Consider the following 24,409-nt stretch of genomic DNA (forward strand, 5'->3'; position numbering starts at 1 on the left):
CCTGGGCTCTCTCCCACCGGAGACTTCTCCAGGAACTTCTCCAAGCTGAGTCCATCCCACGGGGCACAGCCCCCTCCAAGTGCTGCAGCGTGGGTCACTGTGCCCCGGGGTCAGTCCTGCCAGGACAGGCTGCTCCAGCGGGCCCCTCTGGCCGCGGGGTCACAGCCTCCTCTCAGGCATCACCGTGCTCAGCGTGGCTGCTCCGCGGGCTGCAGGGGGATCTCTGCATCCCCATGGATCTGCAGGGAGATCTCTGCATCCACACGGATATCTGCATCTGACACTGCCATCTTTAGAGGCACCACGAATAGGCTGAGCTCTACCTGAAGCTCTCCTCACATTCCCCACACCCTTCCCAGCACAGGGAGGGTTTTACCTCCTCACAGCTCCCCAGACTGACAAGGAGAGGAAGAGACAGGGAGAAAGGAAAAGAAAAAGGCAGAAGGAGAGGAAGGAAGAAGAGGGAACAAGGGAAGAAGGAGATGAGAAAGGAACGTGGATGGATGTGTGACAGAATGAGAAGAAGGAGGGGAGACAAGGAGAAGATGGGATTTGCCTCGATGCCAGAGGGAAGGGGAAGGAGATCCCCGCAGTCCATCCCTGGCAGGATGGCGTTGGCAGTGAGGCTGTCCTGCAGCGATGCTGGGCTGGGAGATGGAGCAGCAGAGAGGAGAAAGGGGCAGTGATTCCTCCTGCCCTGCCTGGCTGTCCCAGCCTGGAGCGTCCTGGCGCTGCCGAGGCCCTTGGAGCGTCCGGCACTCCGGAGCCCGAAGCTCATGGCTGCTTTATAAAGCTGACAAAGTCAGCAGCATGGGTCTGGGTATGATCTCAGCAAACTGGGTTTATTGGTACAGGAACAGGGCACACAGCTAAACAGGGCCCAGCGACAAAGGTTGAAAGCTGAGGGCACAGGGGGTTTTTATAAGGGGTAGTGAGGGTGGAGCTGAGGGCCAGGGTCCAATGGATATGGGGGAAAATGGTGCAAAGGAGGGGTTAAGGGTTGGGTCAGCTGATAGGGAAACAGGGGCAGAGGAATGCAGTAAATTAGGGCCAATGGAGGGACAGAGAGGAGAATATTCTAGGGACTAACCAAACACCTGTAATAGGGGGTGAACTAGGGTAATTAGGCCAACGGGCCAATGGGGTAACATAATATAAATGAGCATGTGCCTGCAAAGATCTGTGGGAGAAGCAAGCTTCTCCCATAACCTCGAAATCTATTCCTCTTATTGGGGACCAGTCTTCCGTGAGTGGGAGATTAAACTCTAATGGTAGGCCCATGGGCCTCCACACCAATGTATTTTCCTTTTCTTTGCAGTCTTTTTCTTCTCCATCCAGACAAATCTTAGGATTGACAGATCCTGCCTTGGGAGAACAACAAGGGGTGAGGACCTTGGGTGTTTTGAGAAAGGAGCCTCACGCTTCAGAACTTTTAGAATTTTAATAAGGGATAACTAGAGAGACATGAATAACAGCACTGGTGCTTGGCGATGGCCTGAGGCACACCTGTTAACCACTGCAACTCTTCTTATCTCCTTTTCCCCCTACATTGGTCAAATACATATTCCTAATGGTTATAGTAATTCAAACATTTCTTTTAACTTGTTTACATGTTCCAGGAATTCTTTAGGTTGGTTTGACACCCAACTTGCCTTTTTAGAGTAGGTGCAGGAATCGTGGATTGCTGTTTTCAGGGTTGTATGTCACTCCCTCACAAGGGCCCCTGTTCTGTGGTTTCAGCAGGTGACAGTTATTGACAGTGGAAGGGTCAGTGGCAGGGCTCCTCATCACATCCCTTCCTTAAATGTTATCTGACCATGCAGACGCTTTTTGCTATTTCCACAAGTACTTTAAATGAACATTAGCTATTTCACAAATATCTCTGAGTTATTATTGTCAGTTAGTTAGAAAAATAAAAGCATTAGTTATTATTTCACAACTACAGCTACTTCTGCAAAAGTTAACAGTATAATGGACAACATCTGGCATCCACTTTAATATTTTGCAAAAGCCAAAACTGTAATGTATGTTTTTCACACTGTCCACAAACTTAAACATCATCCATAAATGATGTTCTGAGGATATGAGCTACACAGGGGCCAGGGCATTGGCCACAAAAAGCTGAAAAATTATACTGCAGCAAAAGCAGTTAAAAGTGATTACAAACTGTACTGCATCAAAATCGTTGTAATTAAGAATAATTTGCAGAAGTCAATGCATAATAGCAAAAGCCAACACTACCCAGTTATTTATAACAAACCCAGGGCAGGTTTTTCCCTTGCATGGAGCACTTGGGCCTTCCCCGGGCCCCTTCTGCCCTCGTGCAGAGCCGGTGGCATTTTCCAGCACACCCAGTTTGTAACCCAGAGCCGGGTGCAGCCCAGAAGGCTCCAAGCGCCTCCTTCCAGGCTGACTCTGCAGGGCCCGAGGCTGCTCTGGGCTCTGCCAGGGCTCTGCTGGGGCTCAGCTCTGGGCCAGGCTGGGCCCGCTCTCCCCTCACATTGCTCCGGGCAGCTGAGGCACAGCGGGAGAAGGAAGGGACACGGCAAGGCAGTTGAGGTTTAAAAGAGTTTTTATTTAAAAAACTGCCATAACAAACAGGCTGTCATAAGAACCATAACAAACAGGCTGTCCTAACTACCCTAACCAACTAGCAGTGCTAACTACCATAACCAACTAACAGTGCTAACTACCATAACTACCTAGTTGACCTAACTACTGTAACAAGAAGCTGCCCTCAAGTGCTTCATCTCCTCCGCTGCTCCCTCAGTTGCTTTGCTGCAGTGATCAGAGGTGTCAGGCTGGAGAGAGGCTTGGCTGATGATAAAAATGGGTGCTGCCAAAAGCATAAAAAGGAAAGAAATTAACTGTTACTTTCCAGAGTCAAGATCCTCACAGGCTCTGTTGCAACAGGACAAAGGGAAATGGTTTGAAACTCAGGAGAGGGAAGCAGGCTCAGATTAGATCTAAGGAAGAGTGTTTTAACCAGGGGAGTGGGGAAACAGTGACAGAAGGTGCCCAGAGATGTGGGAGGTGCCTCCTCCCTGGAAACATCCAAGCTCAGGTCAGGCAGGGCTCTGGGCCCCCTGAGCTGCTTGAAGATGTCCCTGCTCACTGTGGGGCACCAGGTCCAGATGAGCTCCAAAGGAGCCTGCCAAGCCACAGCAGGTGAGGATTCTGCTTGCTCTGTGTGTGGAACGCAGCCAGACTGGAGACTGTCGGAGGGGACCCCACAAGAAAACCCCTCCCTGGCGCTGCTGCTTCCCCTGCAGCCCTTGGCCCTCACCTGCAGCAGCTCCTGGGCAGCCCAGCACCGCTCCTCGTCTGTCTCCAGGCTGCACTCGAGGAAGTCCCGCAGCAGAGCCGACAGGCGCCGGGGCTCCTGCAGCTGCGGGGTCCCGTTCTGCCGGATCAGAGCACGAGCCTGCAGGGAAAGCAAACTCAGCGCTCTGCCAGCTCCCTTCACACCCACACGGGCTCACATCCACCCCGGGGCCTCAGCCCCAGCTCCAGGGGCACTTTCCTCCCTGCCACAGATGCTGCTCAGAGCTCATTTTGCTATGCCAGCCAAAAAAACCAAACCCTGGGGCTCCCACAGCCACTGCAATGTCCAAATGATCTCGCCTTGAGAGCCAGTTTCACTGGCTGACTTTGTTCGTTGGAACCTCCATCAGAAATAGCACATTTTGCTTCTCCAAATGTGGACATCAGCTTTACAGGCCATTTTCCAGTCAGTGTGGTCTGCCTGTGTTATTTCAGAGGATTCTTACATCAAGTGCATCTCTGCAATGCCACTGACACTCAAGTAGATGCATTCCTGATGCCCTGTCCCAAAAACTGCCAGGCAAGACACAGGAGGTTTGTGTTGCTGAAAGTTCAGGATTGGTGACAAAGAGAAAGTAGCTTGGACTAGAAAAGAAATATGTTAGACTCTAAAGGGGATGTTAAGCAATCATCTTCAGGTTTTAGACAACTTTCCCAGTGAGAAGAATCAGGGGGGTGATCATCTTGCAAAACCTCTTTTAGAAACTCCTTCAGAAAACTTGTTGGGATTTGTGGGTGGGATTTGGGGATGGTTTGGGGTTTTCTTGCAACATTAGAGATACTGCATTCTTTCACATTTTCAGGTCATCCTCACAGCCAGAAGAGCTGCAACAACATAAATCCCAAAGCAAAGTTTTGGTGGAGACTGCAGAATAATCATCTGTGTTCAGGATGGAGTCCTCTGGGAATTCCCTTCCCATGTGCAGAAACCTCCAGCTGCTGCTCCCAGTGCAGGGTCCCCCTGTGCTCACAGGCCTCTGCAGCCACTGCAGAATTTGCCTCTTACCATGGCCGCCGTTTCCCTGAAGTAAGGAGGTTCTCCTTCCACCATCTCGATGGTCACAATTCCAAAGGCCCAGATGTCCACCTTGGGGCCATAAGGAGATCTGGTCACAACTTCTGGGGCCATCCAGTGAGCAGTGCCCACCATGGAGCTGCACTGGTCCTGCTCAGGGCTGAGCTGAGCGCAGAGGCCAAAATCAGCTGAGGACAGAAACAAACCCTGTCAAAGGCAGCTGGAATGAGGAAACCAAGCACAAAGAAGGGCCATAGGCAGAGCAAAGGCACTGCTGGCACCCTGCTCCTCTCCTGAGCTCTCTGCAGGGGCAGCCGCTCTCAGCTGGCAGCAGGGGCCGGGCAGTGCCCCCAGCAGCCCTTGTGGGGCTCTGGCCCTCCCTGGGAAGCAGCCCCACACCCGCAGCCCGGGAGCGCCGTGCCTGGCCAGGAACACCCACCCAGCCTGACAGAGCCGTCCATGCCCAGGAGGATGTTGGAGCTCTTCAGATCCCTGTGGATCACCCAGTTGGAATGGAGGAAATCCAGGCCCTGCAGACACTGAGAGAGAACAAGAAACATGAGGGCAAAAACCAATGGCCAGAATATATCACACAAGAAAGGATGGTTCAGAATTGTGCCAGAAGCAGCTTTGCTGTGACAGGCCAGGAGTGCAGTGCACACAAGCTCCAGGCAAACGGTTCAAGACAAAGCTGATAACAGCAAATCAAATCCAAACCCGACAGAGAGTACCACAACAGCAGGAGAGAGAACAAGAACAGAGCAGAAGTGCAGTGATGCTGGCAGGCCGTTCACTGCAGAGGCTCTTTCTTCTCCAGCTCACAAAAACAACACAGAAACAAAGCTCTGAGCACGGAGCCACTCCTGTTCTCACGCCCTGTTTGGAAGGACCATCGTGTCCCAGCCATGGGAGTGACAAGCAGGATCCCTCACCTCCCGACTGACAGCTGCCATCTCTCCTTCAGCCATGCGTATCTGTCTGACAACGTCCTGCAAAGTTCCTCCATCCATGTATTGCATCACCAGCCAGACATCTCCATCAACAAGGAAGCTGGAAGAGGAAAGCAATGGCATGGAAATGAAAGTGCAGAGCTCAATTCCCCCATGGAAAAGCCAGGAGTGGAGTTTTGTTTCCAGGTCGCTTGTCAATGAGGACAGAATCAGATGGAGAGACATTCCTGCCAGGCTGCACAGCCCATGGAATCTGCACAGTCTAAAGGAGAAGGAGACACCTGTGAGAAAGGAGAGGCCTGAGATTGCAAGCAGGTGAAAAATGCAGTTTAGCAACAGCCCAGATCAATGTGGAACCACAACCCTTGGCCCCAGCTGGTTCAGCTCCTGAACTCATCAGTTCCACCATTCCCTGCAGAACAAGGCAACACAACTGCCAGGGTTATCCAGGGGAGGAGGCTGTGCAGCACTTGGGACAAAAGCAGTCAGAAAACCTTTCAGAAAGTCCCTTCAGAAACAGGCAAGGCCAGTGAAAAATGGGCAAATGAGGCATTTCTGGAAACAAGAACCTGATCTTCCTGGCATCTGTAGCAACGGAAAAGGGCTGGGAAGAAGAAGCCAAGGGAAATAGTTTCTGCTGTGGTTCATCAGCACTTGTTAGAGGACACAGCAAACGGGGAGGAACTTGAAGGAAAAACCAAAGCAAAGCAACAAAAGCACATGGAGGGAGTGAACTGCCAGGCTGTTGTTTTGGGAAGATGTGGCTGTGTCAGGCATTTTCAAAACAGGCTACAGACTCCAGATGCCAGGAAAGGTTAACGCAGGGCCCGGACACCGGATAAGAGCTGAAGCACTCACGTGTCCAGAAATTTGACAATGTTGGGGTTCTTCTTGTCCTTCAGGAGCAGGATCTCATTCACAGCTCGTTCCCTGTTCTGCCCTCTGAGACTCATTTTCTTGATGGCCACCTGAAGGGACATTGCAGCCTTTAACTGCAGGAGTCTGTGCCAGGAGGCCACAGCAAACACGGAGCGAGTCTTTTTGGAGCAACGGAGCTGGGCTGGGCCCAACTGCCTTGGGATGGGACACCAGAGCTCAGCAAGGGCCATTCCCACGGCCCATTGCTCTGCCAGCTGGGGGCTGCTTACAGGACACATGACCAGAGACATTTGGCCTTGCAAGCTCTGCAGAAATGGTCCCTCAGCTGTCAGCCTCAAAGCTCTAACAACATTCTCTGCACCTACAGTCTTCTCAAATGGCCTCAACACTCTCATTATTATTATTATTATTCAAACACATGTTGCAAGCAGGAGGTAATTCTGGTTATGTAAAAACAGAGCAAAACAGCCAGAAACCATTTAGCAATTCTATGGGATTTGGTCATGATTTCAGATCCAACGGCTCTGTTTGGGATTGCACAACAAAGCAAACATGCACATCCATGGCTCAGTTGATCCCTGTCACAGGCTGTCACTGACACCAGACCCAAACACAACTGCAGGATTTAGGAGAGAGCTTTGCTCTGGACATCCATCTTCTCATTTCTCTCCCTCTCCCTCTGTGAACAGCTGAAGTAGGACTAAAACCCCAAACTGAGCCCAAGCAGGAGCTCTCCCTAATTCGGCCTTGAGGTTCCCTTTGAAGATAAAAGGCAGGATGGAAAAACTGCTAAATTATGTTCCTGTCTGAGGCTGGGATGAAGATAAACTGGACCTCAGTCTCCAGCAGCTGATGCATTCACACTTTTAGATATGAAGACCAAGCCAGGGCGTCCTGCACTGACAGACACCGCTGCCCTCCTTCCATTCCTTTGGCACTTGAGAAGGACCAAGTCTGTCCCAGCTGTGCTCTGCAGGCTGACACTGCTCTGCCTTCAGAGGAGCAGCCTGGGCAGGAAAGCTCTGCTGGCCCCCAGAGCTGCAGCCACAGCTCCCAGCAGAGGGGAAAGCCCTGCAGAGCTGCCAGCCGTGCTGGGCGTGTTGGCACTGACCTCTCCTCCAGTGGCCCTGTCGAGTCCTTTGTAAACGGTTCCGAAAGCCCTGGAGACAAAAGAGCAGAGAAGAAAGAAGCAGTGCTTTAGGCCCTGGCAGTGCAAGCCAGATCAGAAAAGAGATCTCTGCTGCCTGCAGCATTCACAAACACCTGGGTGCATCGACCCTTCCAACAGCAGCACAGCAGCCACCAGCCCTCTGCCATGCAAGGTGTGCAAGAGGAAACGGAGACCCAACACAAAGGAACTGGGCTGGACCAAATCTAAATGTCCAGGCTTAATTGCTTTAGTTCCAAAGCTAGGAGGAGAAATGGGTGTCTAAAGAACTGGAAAAGAATGCATTTCATCCTTTTCCATTTCCTGCCTAAGACCTGCAGGTTCTACAAGAGCCCTGCCATCAGGCAGGTGATGCTTTTTTCTCCACAGTGCAGCAGCTCTGTGTCTGTTACTGAATGTATGGGGTCTGCTACCTGTGCTAGAATAGAGCACTTATTAATTCATCTCTGGTTTCTGTTTCTAAACCATTAGGTTGATAATTCTGACCAGTGGATATTTTTTTAAGCAAAGTATTTGAAAAAAATATTCTTGAGAACTGTTTTCTGACAGTCACCAGATGGTGAGTTGCTCTTTTAGGCAATCCAGTTCCAGGGACAGAAGATCTTCCAGGTCCTGCTCCTTGCTGCAGGCAGGACACTGCCAGCCTCAGGGGCCTTTGATGGCGCCTTGTGACCACAGTTATCAATTCTGATCAGGACTGAGAGACAGCAGGATGGTAGCCCAGTGTCTGAAGGTGCTTTGGGCTCTCCTGACCTCTCACTTGATCCTGCACCAGCACAACACCCAGCCCTGCTTGTGCAGAAGCAGCTGCCGTGCACTTACCCTTGGCCAATCTGCTCCACCTCCAGGTATTTCTGGGCAGGCTCCGCCTCGCTCACGGTGTTCCCTGAAAGAAAAAATGTGGAAGACGCTCCCTCCCAGAGTGAGAGCCCGCCTTGCAGCAGAGCCAGAACCAGCCCCACTCCCTGGGGCCGTGAGCCCCTTGGTGTCAGCTGGGGAAGGACAATTAATGGCTCTGTGACATTCAGCTGCAGAGCAACCCTGGGTGCAGCTGATGCCCAGACACACACACAGCACCTGCTCGGGCACCCAGGAACAGAGCAGACGTACTCAGCTGCATCAGGCACCACTCCCCTCTCCCCTCTGGCTGCAGGACTGTGCTGCTGTCAGAATGTTCAGCCCAGGATCCCACAGTAGAGGGAGCTTCATTGTCCTCTTCCCAAGCAGAGGGAGGTTTTCCATCCTCTTCCCAAAATGCTGCAGCTTCTCCATCCTCTTCCCAAAATACTGCAGGTTCGCCATCATCTTTCCAAGCCAGGGGATGGTCACTGTCCACTTCCCATGCTGGGAGATGTTCACTCTCCTCTTCCCAAGACACAGGATGTCCTCCATCCTGTGGGAGGAGGATGGGCGATGGGAGATGTCCTCCATCCTCATCCCACTCTGGGTGATGTCCTCCATCCTCATCCCACACGGCGCGTTGTCTGTTGTCCTCGTTCCACTCCGGGAAATGTCCTCCATCCTCATTCCACACTGGGAGATGTCTTCCATCCTTATCCAACACTGGGAGATATCCTCCATCCTCATCCCACTCCGGAAGATGTCCTCCATCCTCATTCCACTCCGGAAGATGTCCTTCATCCTCATCCCACACTGGAAGTTGTCCTTCATCCTCATTCCACACTGGGAGATGTCCTCCATCCTCATCCCACACTGTGAGTTGTCCGTTGTCCTCGTCCCACTCCGTGGGAGCTTGGCCATTCTGGTCCCACTCCAGGGCACATCCACCATCCTCGTCCCACACCGGGAGATGTCCCCTGTCCTTGTCCCACCCCGCGGGAGCCTCGCCGTTGCATTCCCATACCGCGGGATGTTCGCCCTCGTCTCCCAGAGCAGCGGGAAGTTCACTGTCATCTCCCGGCACTGAGGGAAGTTCACCATTGTCCCCCAGAGCAGCGGGAAGCTCACTGCTGTCTTCCTCCTCTTTGGCCTCCTCTTTGGAAGCAGAGGGACCTCCAGGAGGTGCTGGTGCTGCTTTTGTGCCCTGTGGACAGACAGCAGCGTGAGAGACAGGAAGTTCTATCTCAATTATCACCTTATTTATCCTCAGCTGGACATCCAGCTGCACTTAGAGGAAATTGGGTTCCGAGCTGTTCCAACTAACAATGGGCTAAAGTCGACATTGCCACTTATTGTTGGGAATTTAATATTCCACCATGGCTAAAGCCAGCAAGCAATCTTCTGCCTGCAAAACCAGACCTGCAGCTCTTCAAAAGCTCTTCAGCAGAAAAGGAGAAAACTGATGGGAATTCCTTTGCTGCTGCTGCTGCAAAGACACTGACAGGAACTTTCCTTCAGCCTCCCAGGCTGGCACTCAGCTGCCACAGGCTGAGCTCACAACTTGCTGCACAATTGCTGCACAATTGCTGCACAATTCCAAACACCAAAGGTTCCTTTCCCACTCACCGAAGGAGGAGCTGCTCGGAATGTAGACATGAGGTGCCCTGCAATGGGAGAGGGAACATGAACCAGATGCTGTTAGGAGAAAAACTGCCTGTGGTGGGAAATGCCATGGAGCAAGGCAACCCCGAGAGAGCATTTTGATTTCACAGCATCCCTCCAGGAGCCACAGTCCCTTCCCACAGCAAGCAAGAGAGCAGCACAAAATACTGGGCTGGGTCAGTTCTTGGCTGGAGCAGCAAAGGGAGGGAGTTCCATGCTCTGCTGGCACAGACTCCCTGCTTGAGGGAACAGAACCCCCCAGGGCTCATTGCAGATGCTGTGCACGCTCTGCTGGCTGCAGACACCCCCTTTTCCAGCTGCAGCTGCGGGCAGGAGCTCTCCCAAAGCAATGGTGTCTTCATGGCAATTTGGTTCCAAAGTCAACTCAGCTCCAGAGGAAGAACAGAAAGCACACAGCAAGCCCAAAGCCACTGATGCTGCACCGAGGGAAAACCTCTACTTACGTGCCAAGTGGGTTAAAAAATACCCCGAATAAGCCACAGAGTACAGAGTGCAAACTGCAGCAGCCACGTGCTGGAGCATTTTGGCTGCGCTGCACACGTCTGCAGCCTGTAGCCCTGCAAGCACAGAAGGACACCCGTCAGGGCTGGGCTGGCTGCTGAGAATGCCTCGGGCAGGAGGATCCTCCAGCAACGAGCCCAGAGCCACTCTGGGCACTGAGGCCTCCGTGTCCCACAGCAACGGGAACACCACGGGGACGTGGCGCTGTTCCTGTGACATCCCAGCAGCAGCTCTCGCAGAAACCGCCTGGAAGGTTCTCCTGTGTCACAAAGGAGCACAAAGAACCCTCCCAGGGCACAGCCTATGGCCCAAAGGGTGCAAGAGGAACTCGGAAAATGCAGCAAACAAGGACATCGCACAGCCCAGCCTGAACACTGAGGAGGAACAAGGACGGCACCACACCAAAGGAAACGTGACCTTTAGTCACTGATACTTCTGACTAAAAGCAGCAAGCCTTGTTCCATCTGGGATCTTTGTTCTAGTTCTAAAAACAAGCAAGGTTCTCCGCTCTAAATACACAGAAGTCAGGAACTGGGGAGGAGGTGGGGTTAGGAAGGAGGAGGAGGAGGGAGAGAGGAAAAGGAGGATCAGGAAGAGGAGGAGCAGGAGGTTCCAGTGCCCCCTGTGGCCGCAGCCGCGGGACCCTCGCCCCCAGCTCGTCCTGCAGGTGAGCGGGGAGGGGGGAGCTCATCCCAAATCCATTGGGGTGTCCCTGAGAGGGTTTTTTATTGCTGTGTGTTTGGAACTTGCAGATTGTGGAATTGACCCCAACTATCATCTGGTGTCCCTGGGAGGTTTTTCTCTCTGTCTTCATAAGTTTGGATCTTGCAGGATCCCAAAGCTGAGCCCCTTGGGGGATCTTTGGGGGCCCACGTTCCATTGCCCAGTATGGGCAGGGCAGGACATTGGTCCTGGGGACCCCCGGGAGAGCAGAGGAGGGGAATCCCTGGGACCCCCAGAGTGGGGAGAGCAGAGAGGGGCGATCCCAGAGCTGGGGGACCCTGGCAGACTGGAAAGGGGGGGAGCCTGGAGAGGAGGGACCCCTGGGATCCCTGGGATGTCAAAGTAGAGCATCAAGGGAGAAGGGACCCCATGGACCCCCAAAAGGCCCTGGATCATCCCTAAGCAGGACGCTGGAGAAGGGGGAACCCCTGGAGGCATTGGACCCCTATGATCTCAAGGAAAGGAAACCGCTGGAACCCCAAAAGTGGAGAGATCAGCAATAGGGAACTCCTAGGAGTGTTTATTGGGCTGAATCTTGACATTGTGGAGATTTTCATGGACACAAGACTTTTGCTGAATTCCAGACATGGAACTGTGCAGAAGGAGCCTCTACTCTAAGGTGCTCCCATCTTGGTTTCCCCCAAATCAGGGTTTGTCATTCCCAAGCTGTGGCCAGATGGAGGATGAGGAAAAGCCCCAGAGATCCTGCACGTGGAGGGGCTGCAAACCCAGCCCAGGGAGGTGTGAGGAGGAAAGAGCCCCCCTGAGCCAGGAAGGCGGCCGGAGATGCAGCCAGAACTCAGAGCTGGGGGAGAAGCCTCATGGCAGGGAGAAGCCCCACAAGTGCTTGGAATCTGGGAAGGGTTTCAGCTACAGCTCCACCCTGATGGAACACCTGAACATCCACACTGGGGAGAGGCCCTGGGAGTGTGAGGAATGTGGCAAGAGCTTCAGTGGGACCTCCGACCTCAGCAAGCACCACAAGATCCACACTGGGGAAGGGCCCTAGGAGTGCTTGGAATGTCAGAAGAGCTTCAGGTGGGATTCAGAGATTGTCACTCACCAGCACTTCCACACCAGGGAGAGGCCCTGCGAGTGTCCCGAGTGTGGGAAGAGCTTCGTGTGCTGCTCCAGCTCCATCCCCCATGGGAGGATCGTGGCTGGATGATCCCCAGGGACCCCCGTTGGGCAGAGCCCTGGTGACCGCTGTTCTGGCTGATCCGTGTTGGGCAGGGGGAAGGTGTTAGAGAGATTTCTTTCCCTTCTCCTTGTGCTGCTGTAATTTGGTAATAACTTCCCTCCGTGTGCCCAGGCCGGGTCTGTTGTGCCCGTGCAGGATTTGCTGAGGGATCTCTCCCAGTCCTTGTCCCCATGCAGGAACCCTCGATTCCATTTTCTGTCCCTGTGCGGCGGCGGGGGCAGGGACAGAGCGGCTCTGGGGGTGCCTGGCATCGGGCCAGCGTCACCGCTCACCACGGGCAGCCCTGAGATGCTGCGCACATGGGCACGCATTGCTGGGCTCACCTGAGCTCCCACCTGCCCAGCGCCCCAAGGTTCCCCCCCCACCTCCCCAAAAACCCCCAGTCCGGGGCTGCAGCGTCCCGGGAACCCCTCAGCCAATCAAAACACAGCCAAAACGCGCCGCAGCCAATGAGAGCGGGTTGATGAATCATCAGTTGTGTGGCGGAGTCTCTGAGATCGGAACCCCAAAAGTGGCGGCAGCCAATGAGAGCGCGCGGCGCTGCCGAGCCCGCCCTGCTCCGGACTGGCGCTCCCAGCGCAGCGCGGCTGCTTTGGGGCTGCTGCTCCCTGCCCGGCCCCGGCCATGGGGCGAGGGGCGGCAGCTGGGGCCCTGCTGGTGGCACTGGTGGTGCTGGGAGCCCCCCCGGCTGCGGGCGCGGAGCTCTCGGGTAAGCGGGGGACGGGAGGCGCTGGGACAGGGAGGGAGAAGGGGGAAAAGGGGTGAAGGGGGGAGCCCAGAATGGAGGGGGAGGAGGAGGGGACCCCCCAAAGGGAGAGCGGGATGGGCTGAGGGCGGGGGGGGAGGTGAGTTAGGGGTGGGAGACGGTGAGAAAGTGGGGAGAAGTGGAGGGTGGGACCCCAAAACCGAGCCCATGGGACCCCGCAGAGTTGCCGCCGGAGCTGCCCACAGCAAGATGCTGACAGGGTTTACGAACTCCGTGTTGTGCTTCGTCTTCCTGGCGCTGGGGCTCGGCTTCTACTTGTGCAAGAAGGTGAGGGGAGGTCCCGGGACTCGTGTCCCCCCGTCCCCCGGGGTGTGTGCGCTCCCCCCGGGGCCCCCCAGCCCGGTGTCATCCCCTTTTCTTTGCCCACAGAGCTCCTGAGCCGCCGGCGGCCGCAGCCCCTCCCCGTGGGCTCCATCCCGGCCGGGACCCCCGCTCCGTCCCTGCTCTGCTGATTATAGGGGTGGGTTTGTGTCCCCCCCAACTCCACTTTGACTCACAAGAGAACTTGCTAACACTTTATATGAAGTTCAGAGTTATATACTAGCACAGTACAGAATATGGAAAATATGGAAGTTAAAACTTAAGGCCTCATTCTTATGGTCTTGATCACCACATGGCCATAGTTGTATTGTGGTCATGTCTTGGTCACAATCATCTCCTGCTCATGGTCATCTCATGGTCACAGTCCTGTCACGGTCACATTCATGGTCATCTGACTGTAATGGTCACCTTATGATCATGGCTGTGTCATGGGCATGGTCAGCTCATGGCCATCTCAGGGTGATGGTCATTTCTTGGGGACCACTTCCTGATGACCATCATCTTATTCTTGTGGATATCTCGCTATAATGGTCATCTCACAGTCATGTCATGATCATCATCACACATGGCCATGGTGTGTTGTGATAATCTCTTGGTCACAGTCATCACATGCTGATGGTCATCTCATTGTAATGGTCATCCCATGGTCATGATTGTGTCATGGTCACGGTCATGGTCATCGCATTGTCATGGTCATTTTATGATCATCTCATGTTCAACACATTTGCCACAATCTTATCATGGTCATCTCTGGGCTACGTTTGGGTCATGGTTATCTAATGATCACAGTCATGGCCATCACATGGTCACGGTCATTTGCTGACAGTCATCATGCATCCTCTCAGTCATCTCATTGTTATGCTCATCTCATGGTCACAATCACATCATGGTCAGCTCATGGCCATCTCATGGTCACAGAATTCACAGAATCACGAGGTTGGAAGAGACCTTAAAGATCATTGAGTCCAACCCATGCCCCAACACCTCAACTAAACCACGGCACTGAGTGCCATATCCAGTCTTTTCTTGAACACATCCAGGAATGGTGACTCCACCACCTCCCCAGGCAGGCAATTCCAGAACTTTATCACCCTTTCTGTAAAAAACCTTTTCCTAATATCCAACCTATATTTCCCTTGATGCAGCTTGAGATTCTGTCCTCTGATTCTGTCAGTGCTGACTGGAGAAAGAGACCAACCCCACCTGACTACAATCACCTTATTCAGGGAGCTGTAGAGAGTGATAAGGTCACCCCTGAGTCTCCTTTTCTCCAGACTAAACAACCCCAGCTCCATCAGTTGTTCCTCACAGGGCTTGTGTTCCAAGCCTCTCACCAGCCTCGTTGCCTCCTCTGGACAGGCTCAAGTGTCTCAATGTCCTTCCTAAACTGAGGGGCCCAGAACTGGACACAGCACTCAAGTTGTGGCCTCACCAGTGCCGAGTACAGGGGAAGGATGACCTCCCTAGTTCTGCTGGCCACACCATTCCTGATTCAGGCCAGGAGCCCTTGGCCTTCTTGGCCACCAGGGCACTCTGCTGGCTCATGTTCAGCTGGCTGTTGACCAGCACCCCCAGGTCCCTTTGTGCCTGGGCACTGTCCAGCCACACCATCCCCAGCCTATAGCACTGCAGAGGGTTATTGTGGCCAAAATGCAGGACTGGGCACTTGGATTTATTAAACTTCATCCTGTTAGACTCTGCCCATCCATTCAACCATTCCAATTCTGTCTGCAGAGCCCTCCCACCTTCCAACAGATGGACACACGCTCCCAGCTTAGTGTCGTTTGCAAACTTACAAATGAAAGACTCAATCCCTTCATCCATGTCATCAATAACGATATTAAACAGAACTGGTCCCAGCACAGACCCCTGAGGTACACCACTGGTGACTGGCTGCCAGCTGGATGCAGCACTGTTCACCACCACTCTCTGGGCCCGGCCATCCAGCCAGTTCCTAACCCAGCACAGAGTGCTCCTGTCCCAGCCATGGGCTGCAGCTTTTCCAGGAGTGTGCTGTGGGAGACAGTGTCAAAGGCCTTTCTGGAGTCCAGGTACACAACATCCACAGCCTTTTCCACATCCACCAGGAGGGCCACCTGGTCATAAAAGGAGATCAGGTTGGTCAAACATGACCTACCCCTCCTAAACCCCTGCTGTCTGGGTCTGATACCCTGGCCATCCTGTGAGTTCTGTGTGATGACAGTCAGTATGAACTGTTCCATAACCTTACCTGGTACTGAGGTCAGACTGACTGGCCTATAATTACCAGGATCCTCCATCCCACCCTTTTTGTGAATGGCTCTCACATTGGCCAGCTTCCAGTCATCTGGAACCTCACCAGTGAGCCAGGACTGCTGGTAAATGAGAGAGAACAGCTTCACAAGCTCATCTGCCAGCTCCCTCATCACCCTGGGATGGATCCCATCTGGTCCCATGGATTTATGAATATCTCAGCAGTTCTCTGACTGCCTCCTCTTGGATAATGGGGGATACACTCTGCTCCCTGACACCACTGAGCAGCCCAAGAGCACAGTTGTCCTTGAAGGCAAGTCTTCTCACGAAAAACTGAGACAAAGAACGCGTTAGGTACCTCTTCCTTCTCTTCATTTGCAGTTATTAAGTTCCATTCCTCATCCAGTAAAGAACAAAAGTTGGTCGGTTGGTCTTACTCTTCCTTTTACCATATATATATATATATATATATATAAACATTTTTTGTTATCCTTTACGCAAGTTGCAGTTTTAATTTCAAACCGAGCTTTAGCCTCCCTATTTTTTTTTCCTGCATGCTCTAGCAGCCCCCTTAAAAACTTCCTGAGAGACCTGACTCTCCTTCCAAAGATAATACATCCTTTTTTTATTCCTGAGTTCTTCCAAAACCTCCTTGTCCATCCAGGCTAGATATTTGCCTCTTTGACTCATCTTTTGGCACACAGAGACAGTCTGTTCCTGTGCCCTCAAGACCTCCATTTTGAAGCATGCCTGCCCTTCCTGAACTCCTTTGTTTTTAAGGACTACTTCCCAAGGAACTCTCTCAATAAGTCTCCTGAGTAGGCCAAAGTCTGCCTCCCAAAAGTCCAGTGTAAAAGTCTTATTAATGCTCCTCTTGACTTCACCAAATATTGAGAATTTTATCATTCCATGATCACTATGCCCCAAGTGGCCTCCAACTACCACATCTCCCACCAACCCATCTCTATTTGCAAATAGATCACTATGATCTCACGAGCATGGTCATCTCATGGTCATCTCTTGGTCACAGTCATCACATGTGCACAGTAATCTCACATTCATGGTCATCTCATTAGAATGGTCATCTCATAACCATGGCCATGTCATAGTCATAGTCAAAAGTCATTGTATGGTCATGGTCATCTCATGATCGTCTCATGGTCAACTCGTGGCCACAATCATATCATGGTCATCTCATGGCTGTGGTTGTGTCATGGTCATGATAACCTCAAGGTCACAGCCATTTCCTGATCACCATCATCTCATGGTCATGGTTATCTCATGGTCATCTCACACTCACCTCATGGTCACTATTGTCTCATAGCCAAGGTCATGTCATGGTGATGTCATGGCCATGGTTCTGTTTTGGTCATCTCATATTCATAGTCCTGCCATGGTTATCTCACAGTCATGGTCACCACATGGTCAGGGTCATCACACGATCACATCATGGTCACCTCACGGTCACGGTTGTGTTGTGGTCATATCATTGTCATCTCTTGGTCACAATCATCTCATGGTCATGGTTGTCTCATTGTTATATGTTGTCTCATGGTCACCTCACGGTCACGGTCACGGTTGTGTTGTGGTCATATCATTGTCATCTCTTGGTCACAATCATCTCATGGTCATGGTTGTCTCATTGTTATATGTTGTCTCATGGCCATGGTTGTGTTGTGGTCATATCATTGTCATCTCTTGGTCACAATCATCTCATGGTCATGGTTGTCTCATTGTTATATGTTGTCTCATGGCCATGGTTATCTCTTGCTCATCTCGTGGTCTTTATGACCCCATGGCCATGGTCAAATCATGGTCATCTCATGACCTTGATCACCTCACAGCTGTGTCATGGTCATGAAATGCTCACGGTCATTAAATGGTCATGGTCATCTCATGGTCAACTCATGGTCATAGTCATGTCATGGTCGTGGTCATTTACTGAGCACCATCTTCATCTCATGTTCATGGTCATCCCCTGATCACCTCAAGGTCATGGTCCTCTCATGGTCACGATCTCATGCTCATGGCTATGTCATGGTCATCCGATGGTCACAGTCCTCTCACGGTCATGATCATATAGTGGACATGGTCACAGTCATGGTCCTCACATGGTCATGGTCATCTCAAGATCGTTTCATGGTCAACTCATGGCCACAATCATCATGGTCATCTCATAGTCATGGTTGTGTCATGATCACAGTCATGGTCATGGTCACCTCATGGTCATGCACAGCAATGAGGAACAAGGACACATGGACCTTCTTGCTTGTTCCAAAGAAGTTTGTTTATTGTAACCAGCTGATCTTTTTTATATTCAAAACTTGCCCCAAACTTAACAAAAATAAGCATGCATTGTTTGCCTGCCACTGCAGTGTTGCTATTGATTTGTCCAATCAGCTTTACCCAGTCGGCTCTCTCTGATCATGTGGTGTCCACGCATCTCCTCAGCCAATCCCTGCCTCACACATGAGGCAACCACCAACCACCAACTCTCTGGCCATCGACCCACAGCTGAACCTCCCCAGAATGCCTTTTGGTGAACAGAAGTAAACAGGATTGAACAAAGGTGGGAAAGGTCCTTATTCTGTAAGGCTTATTCCCCACAGTTATGGTCATCACCATCACCTTATGGTCATGATCATCTCATGGTCATCTCACAGTCACCTCATGGTCACAATTGTCTCACAGCCATGGCTGCGTCATGATCATTTCATGGTCATGATCACCACATAGCCATGGTGTGAAACGATTGTGGTCATCTCATGGTCACCTCTTGGTCAAGATCGTGTCATAGTCATAGTGATGGTCATCTCAAAGCCTTCATAATTTCATGGCCATGGTGGTGTCATGGTCATCTCATGGTCATCCCATTGTCATATTCATCTTATGGTCATGTCATGGTCATTGCCATCTCATAGTGATGGTCATGGTCATTTCCTGATCACCATCATCTTATGCTCAGGGTCACGTCACTGTAATGGTCATCTCATGATCATGTCATTGTCACTTCATGGTCATCTCATGGCCACGATCCTGTCAGGGTCACCTCAAGGCCATAGTTGTAGCATGGCCAAGCCACAGTCATCTCTTGGTCCAAATCATCTCATGGTCAGGGTTGTGGTTGTGTCATGGTCATGGTCACAGTCACGGTCATCCCATGGTCATGGTCATCTCAGGGTTGTGTCACTCATGGTCATTCTCACGGCCATCTCATGCTCGTGTCATGGCCGTGGTCATGGCCAGGGAACCTCTCTGAGATCCTGAGCCCTGATTTTGGGACACTCAAGGACCTCTGGGGACAACAAGGCCTGGCCTGACCCCTCCCCCCATCTGACTGTCCCTCCAGGAGCCCAGCGTGGCCAAACCCTTCTGGGGACACCTCAGACATGGGACACGGAACGGGAAATTAATCCGAGGAGATGGAGCCGGGTGTGGCTGGCAAGCCCCCATCCTGCTCCTGGTGTCCCAGTCCAGCTTCTGATCTCCCATCCTGCTCCTGGTGTCCCCATCCCTGCTCCAGTGACCCCATTCCCATTCCTGGCTCCTAGAGATGAACTGCCAGACACCGGAGGAAGGAACCCAGATTTATTGCCCAAAGCAGGATAGTTTCACACCAGAAGTGAAGCATTGTGAATATTTGTGGTTCTTGCCTTTAAAGCATTAGAAAATGGGAAATGGATCTGTTAGCAAGAGCTGTGGGGTGGGTGGGAGCAGCAGGATGAGCTCTGCTGGCAGCTCTCAGCTTTCCAGGGAAGAGGAAAGGGGCCAGATCCAACTCCATGGATTGCTCAGGCGGCGATTCCTGCCAGGATGAGAGAGAGTCATGGTGTCACCCTGTCCCTGTCCCCATTCCACAGGTTGGCCTGGCTGGAGCCCATGGAGAGCAGGAGATGCTCCAGAATCCCACATGATCCCACCCCAATCCTGCTGCAACCCTGCTCCATCCATCCCACCCGATCCCACTCCATCCACTCTGCTACAACCCTGCTCCATCCATCCCTCCTGATCCCACACCAGAATCCAGCCCCAATCCCACTCTACAATTCCACCTGATCCCACTCTGGACCCTGCTCTGATCAGAAATCCCTCCCCGATCCCAGTCTGTCCATCCGGCCCCGATCCCCCTCTGGAATCCCACCCTGATCCCATGCTGTACCTGCAGTGGAGCCATTCATTCCCATATCTTTTCCTGCAGAAAGAGAAGATCCATGAGATTCCAGCATGGATCACACAGTGGGATTAGCCCCAGGATCCATCCTGGGATCCACACAGAGGGGATCCAGAGCTGGATCAACCACTGGAACTCACCGGCTGCTGGGTTGTATCCCTTCCAGTCTCTCCTCCCTGTGGAAACAAAGTGGGATCAGAGTCAGTGGCACAGGATTCCCAGAACGGTGCCGAGTGGATCCGTGTCCCTTCCCAACCCCCATCCCGTGTGTTACCGGATTGGAGCTTCCAGACGCCGAATCCGAGGACGATGAGGATGAGGATGGCAGCGATGACGGACACAGCAACCACCACAGTGAGATTCCCGCCAGATGTCGGCTCTGGGAAACGCAGGATAGTGAGGAGGGTGAGGGGAATCCCCATTTAGGAATTCCAAATTCCCAATCCCCACATTCCCAGCCTCACCCCAAGCGAAGATCCCAGGCTCTGGCATTCCGGGATGCTCCACCCTGCACCGGTACTGCTCCCGCTCCTCCGGCAGCGCCTCGATCCTGGCCCAGGTGTGGAAGGTGCCGTCGCTGTTGGGAACGATCCCGCCCCACTCCGTCTCCTGATCCAAGGTTTCACCCCCCTTCATCCAGCTGACTGCGATGGTGTTGGGGTAGAATCCGTACACGTGGCAGGACAGGATCAGCGTCCCATGTTCCTCTCTTCCGGACACGTGGACATCAGGGGGCTCTGAAATGGGATAATAGTGGAATCCACCATTGGGGTGAACTCTACTCGTGGAATTCCCACTGGAATGGGATAAGAGTGAGATCTGACCATGAAATTTGATGGGAATGTGATGGTGGCAAGATCTACCCATGGAATTCCCACAGTAATGACCATGTTCCCAAGTCCTCCATTCCAAAATTCCAAATCTCCTCAGGAATTCTGCTCCCACCTTTGCGCTCCAGCTCCTTCTGCCCATATGTGACGTATTTCCGGAGCCATTCAGGGCAGACGTGCTTCAGGTAATTCAGGTGCCTCTCAGCCACGGTCCCATCCTGTTCCCAGCGCCTCCTGGTGATCTCAGCAACGCTGTCGGCTGCCATGAATCTCCCAGATCCCAGGTCAAAGGAGATGAAATTCCTTCCGTCGTAGCCCTCCCAGCGGGACCCACGGACACTCCCATCAGACAGGAGTTCACAGCCAGAAAGCCGCTGTACAGTATGGAGACCTGGGGGGATTGTACCCACAGAGACCCGTGGAATTGTGTCCCAGCCCCACAGAGCCCTATGGAGCCCCAGAGTCTAATGGAGACCCACAGAGCCTCCTCCCAGCCCCTTGGATCCACATCCCAACCCCATGGATCCCAACTCAGCCCCACAGATCCCATCCCAATCCCATGGATCCCAACCCAACAGATCCCAACCCAGCCCTACAGATCCCATCCCAGCCCCATGGATGCACATGCCAACCCTATGGATCCAATCCCAGCCCCATGAATCCCATCCCATCTCAGCCCTACAGATCCAATCCCATCCCCACGGATCCCATCCCATCCCAGCCCAGCCCCATGGATCCAATCCCAGCCCCATGGATTACAAGATATTCCATCCCAGCCTAATGGATCCCTGTTTCAGCCCCCTGGAGCCCTGTGAATGCACACCTGAGACTTATAGATCACACCCCAGCCCCACAAATCCCCATCCTAACCCCATGGATCCCCATCTTGGTCCTACAGTTCCTATCCCAGCCCCACAGTTCCCATCCCAGCCCCATGGATCCATATGCCAACCTGTGGATCACAAAATATCCCATCCCAGTCTAATGGATCCCCATTTTCAGCCCCCTGGAGCCCTGTGAATCCATGTCCGAGACCTATAGATCCCATCCCAGCCCAATGGATCCTCATCCCAGCTCTACAGTTCCCATTCCAGTCCCATGGATCCCCATCCTAAGCCCATGAATCCCCATCTTAGTCCTACAGTTTCTATCCCAGCTTCACAGATCCCATCCCAGCCCCATGGATCCCAACCCAAGCCCATAGATCCCATTCCAGGCCCATGGATCCATATCCCAACCCATGGATCACAAGATATCCCATCCCAGTCTAATGGATCCCCATTTCAAACACCTGGAGCCCTGTGAATCCACATCCGAGACCTACAGATCCCATCCCATCCCCATGGATCCCCATCCCAGCCCTACAGTTCCCCTTCCAGCCCCACAGATCCCATCCCAGCCCCACAGATCCCCCCACTCACCCCCGCTCTGGTTATATCGCTCTTGCAGTGTCTCCAGGTTCCTGGCAGCCACGTGCTGGTTCCCCTCATTCATCTGGGTCTGCCTTTCCCAATATTCCGGCTCGGCTCCATCCTTCATCCACTGTGTCAGCGGCTCTGCCCAGCCCCTCTCGCTGTCGTAACGCACAAAGGGGATCCCATCCAGGTACCCCATGGACATGTACTGGGGGATTCCCGGGCTGGGCTCTGACACCGCCACTTGCAGGTAATGCAGGGAGTGGAGAACTGGGGGGACACGGAGATTTGGGGGGCTTGAGGGGGTCACGGATCAATGAAAGGGGAACTGGGAGAGCTGGGAAGGGGTCTGGGGATCCTGGGGCCAAGGAAAGGGTGTGCAGGGTGGGAGAGGTGGGATGGACAGGAAAGGGCTGGCAAGGGGTCCTGGTGTCCAGGAATGGGGGCTCAAGGGGGTTCCAGTGTTATGGACGGGGAGAGGGGGAGGCAGGGACTGGGAAAGTGGGATGGGGGTTCCAGGGGATCCCTGTGCCCAGGAAAGGGGGTCCAGGGGTCCCCAGTGCCAAGGAAAGGGATCACAAGGTGGGGAGACCTGGGAATGGGAGGCTCAGGGGTCCTTGAAGCAGAGGAAAGGGGTGTCTGGGGGCTGAGAAAAGCAGGAATGGGGTCCAGGTGATCTCAGAGACAAGGAAAAGGGGGGGTTGGGGACTGGGGAAGAAAGGATGGATGGGAAAGTGAGTGCAGGGAGGTCCCAGTGCCCAGAACTGAAAATTCAGGGGGTCCTGGGGCCCAGAATCCCATCTGGGACCCTCCTGGACCCCCTGGGACCCCCCACAGGATGAGCAGAGGATGGAGAACTGGAAAGGTGCAGAGATTGGCAGGGGAGGAAGGATGGGGAATGAGGAGAGCCGGGAAGGGTCCAAGGTTCAAGGAAGGGACTGGGAGAGGTGGCATAGGGGGATCCAGGGGGTCCCTGTGCCCACCAAAGGGGGTCCAGGGGTCCCCGGTGTTGAGGGCAGTGCGGTCTGGGAGCTGGGAAAGGCAGGAATGGGGCTCCAGGGGGTCCCTGGGTCACGGAAAGGGGGGTCTGGGGCTGGGAGAGGCGGGCGGATCCCGGGGACGCAGCCTGGGAGACGGGAAAGAGAAAGAGACCGAGGGAACGCGGGGGAAGGGGACAGAGGGAAAGGGAGAATTCCAGGGAGTTCATCTGGATCTCTCTGGATCTCCCCTGCGACCCCCCCGAGACGCCTGGAACCCCGTTTCAGGAAGAGGTGGGAGAGGAAAACGGGAGGGACACGGAAAGTTGGGAGATCTGAGGGGTCCAAAGGTCAAGGGAAAGGTTCAAAGGGTCTGGAGCCTGGGAAAAGTAAGATGTCCGAAAAGGGGGTGCAGGGGCGTCCCGATGCCCGGAAATGGAGATTCAGGGGTGGCCCCGTGCCCAAAAATGGGGGTTCAGGGGGGTTCCAGTGCCGAGATTCGGGTTTTAAAGGGATCCTGAACCGCAGGAATGGGAGATCCGGTGGGTCCCGGGGCCAGATATGGGAGTGCAGGGGAGCCGCACCGCCAGGAAATGGACGTTCATGGAGGTCCCCGTGCCCAGGAATGGGGGTTCAGAGGATTCTCTTCCCAGAATTCGGGGTTCGAGTGGGTCTCGGTGTCGGGAAATGGCGATTCAGGGGGTCCCGGTGCTGGGGAAGGGGGATCAGGGGGTCCCTATGCCCAGAAATGGGCGCTCAAGGGGTCCCCGTGCTCAGGAATGGGGGCTCAGTGGATTCTGATGCCCGGGAATGGCGGGTCAGGGGGGTTTCCCTGCCCAGGAATGGGAGTTCAGGGGGGTCCCGGTGCCACATGAGGGGGTACAGAGGGGTCCCGGTGCTGGGGAAGGGGATGGAGAGGGGTCAGTAGACCCAAAATGGTGGTTCGGGGGAATTCCCCTGCCCAGGAACGGAAGTCTAGGGCGTTCCCGGTGCCCGGAAATGGAAGTTCGGGGGGGTCCCGGTGCCCGGTAATGGAAGTTCGGGGGGTCCCGGTGCCCGGAAATGGAAGTTCAGGGGTTTCCCGGTTTCGGGGTTCCCACTCACCTTTGGTCGCGCCCCCCGGGTCCCCCAGGAGCCCCAAGAGCAGCCCCAGACCCAGCGCTGCAGCCATGGCGCTGCTCCGCTGATGCCCCGCCCACAGACCTGACCCTGCCCCAGACGTGACACCGCCCCCAGAGCAGCCTCCGGCCCCGCCATTGGTGCCGCTATTTCCTGCCCGCTAATGGCAGTCCGATTTGCCAGTGACGTCACCGGTCGCCGGGCAGATCCCGGTCTCGCAGGTTGGGACGCGGAAGCGAAAGGGACCGAGGAGGGCGGGGCGGGGAGGGGACGGGGGAATTGCAGAGAATCCCT

The 24,409-nt window shown here is 53.8% G+C and overlaps 2 protein-coding genes across 2 annotated transcripts in view; both read right to left on the bottom strand.

The window, feature by feature from the left end:
* Window positions 1-188: 188 nt before the first annotated feature.
* Window positions 189-10,579, bottom strand: LOC134432872 (uncharacterized). Its single transcript, XM_063181751.1, has 12 exons — window positions 10,517-10,579; window positions 10,347-10,416; window positions 9,803-9,840; window positions 8,447-9,458; window positions 8,159-8,222; window positions 7,280-7,328; window positions 6,148-6,257; window positions 5,272-5,389; window positions 4,779-4,878; window positions 3,771-3,837; window positions 377-395; window positions 189-290 (listed from the first exon to the last, which is right to left on the bottom strand). The coding sequence occupies exons 1-12, from the start codon at window positions 10,577-10,579 to the stop codon at window positions 189-191; spliced, it is 1,812 nt and encodes a 603-aa protein (XP_063037821.1).
* An 8,598-nt stretch (window positions 10,580-19,177) lies between these two features.
* Window positions 19,178-24,409, bottom strand: part of LOC134432744 (class I histocompatibility antigen, F10 alpha chain-like) — a 43,183-nt gene continuing 37,951 nt past the window's right edge. The window contains exon 8 of the mRNA XM_063181642.1: window positions 19,178-19,408. Coding sequence (XP_063037712.1) covers window positions 19,395-19,408 — 14 coding nt within the window. The 3' untranslated portion in view covers window positions 19,178-19,394. The remainder of the gene's footprint in view (window positions 19,409-24,409) is intronic.

This window comes from Melospiza melodia, assembly GCF_035770615.1.
Source record: "Melospiza melodia melodia isolate bMelMel2 chromosome 7 unlocalized genomic scaffold, bMelMel2.pri SUPER_7_unloc_1, whole genome shotgun sequence".
NCBI classification, from domain to species: domain Eukaryota; kingdom Metazoa; phylum Chordata; class Aves; order Passeriformes; family Passerellidae; genus Melospiza; species Melospiza melodia.

Bases quoted from the DNA above. Each gene is read 5' to 3' on its own strand.
- LOC134432872 (XM_063181751.1), bottom strand. From the start codon at position 10,579: ATGTCACAGGAACAGCGCCACGTCCCCGTGGTGTTCCCGTTGCTGTGG. The intron at 9,841-10,346 runs GTACTCTGTGGC...CTCCCATTGCAG, and splicing joins GCTGCTGCAGTTTGCACTCT to GGCACCTCATGTCTACATTC. The intron at 5,390-6,147 runs GTGAGTGCTTCA...TTCCTCTTCCAG, and splicing joins ATTGTCAAATTTCTGGACAC to CTTCCTTGTTGATGGAGATG.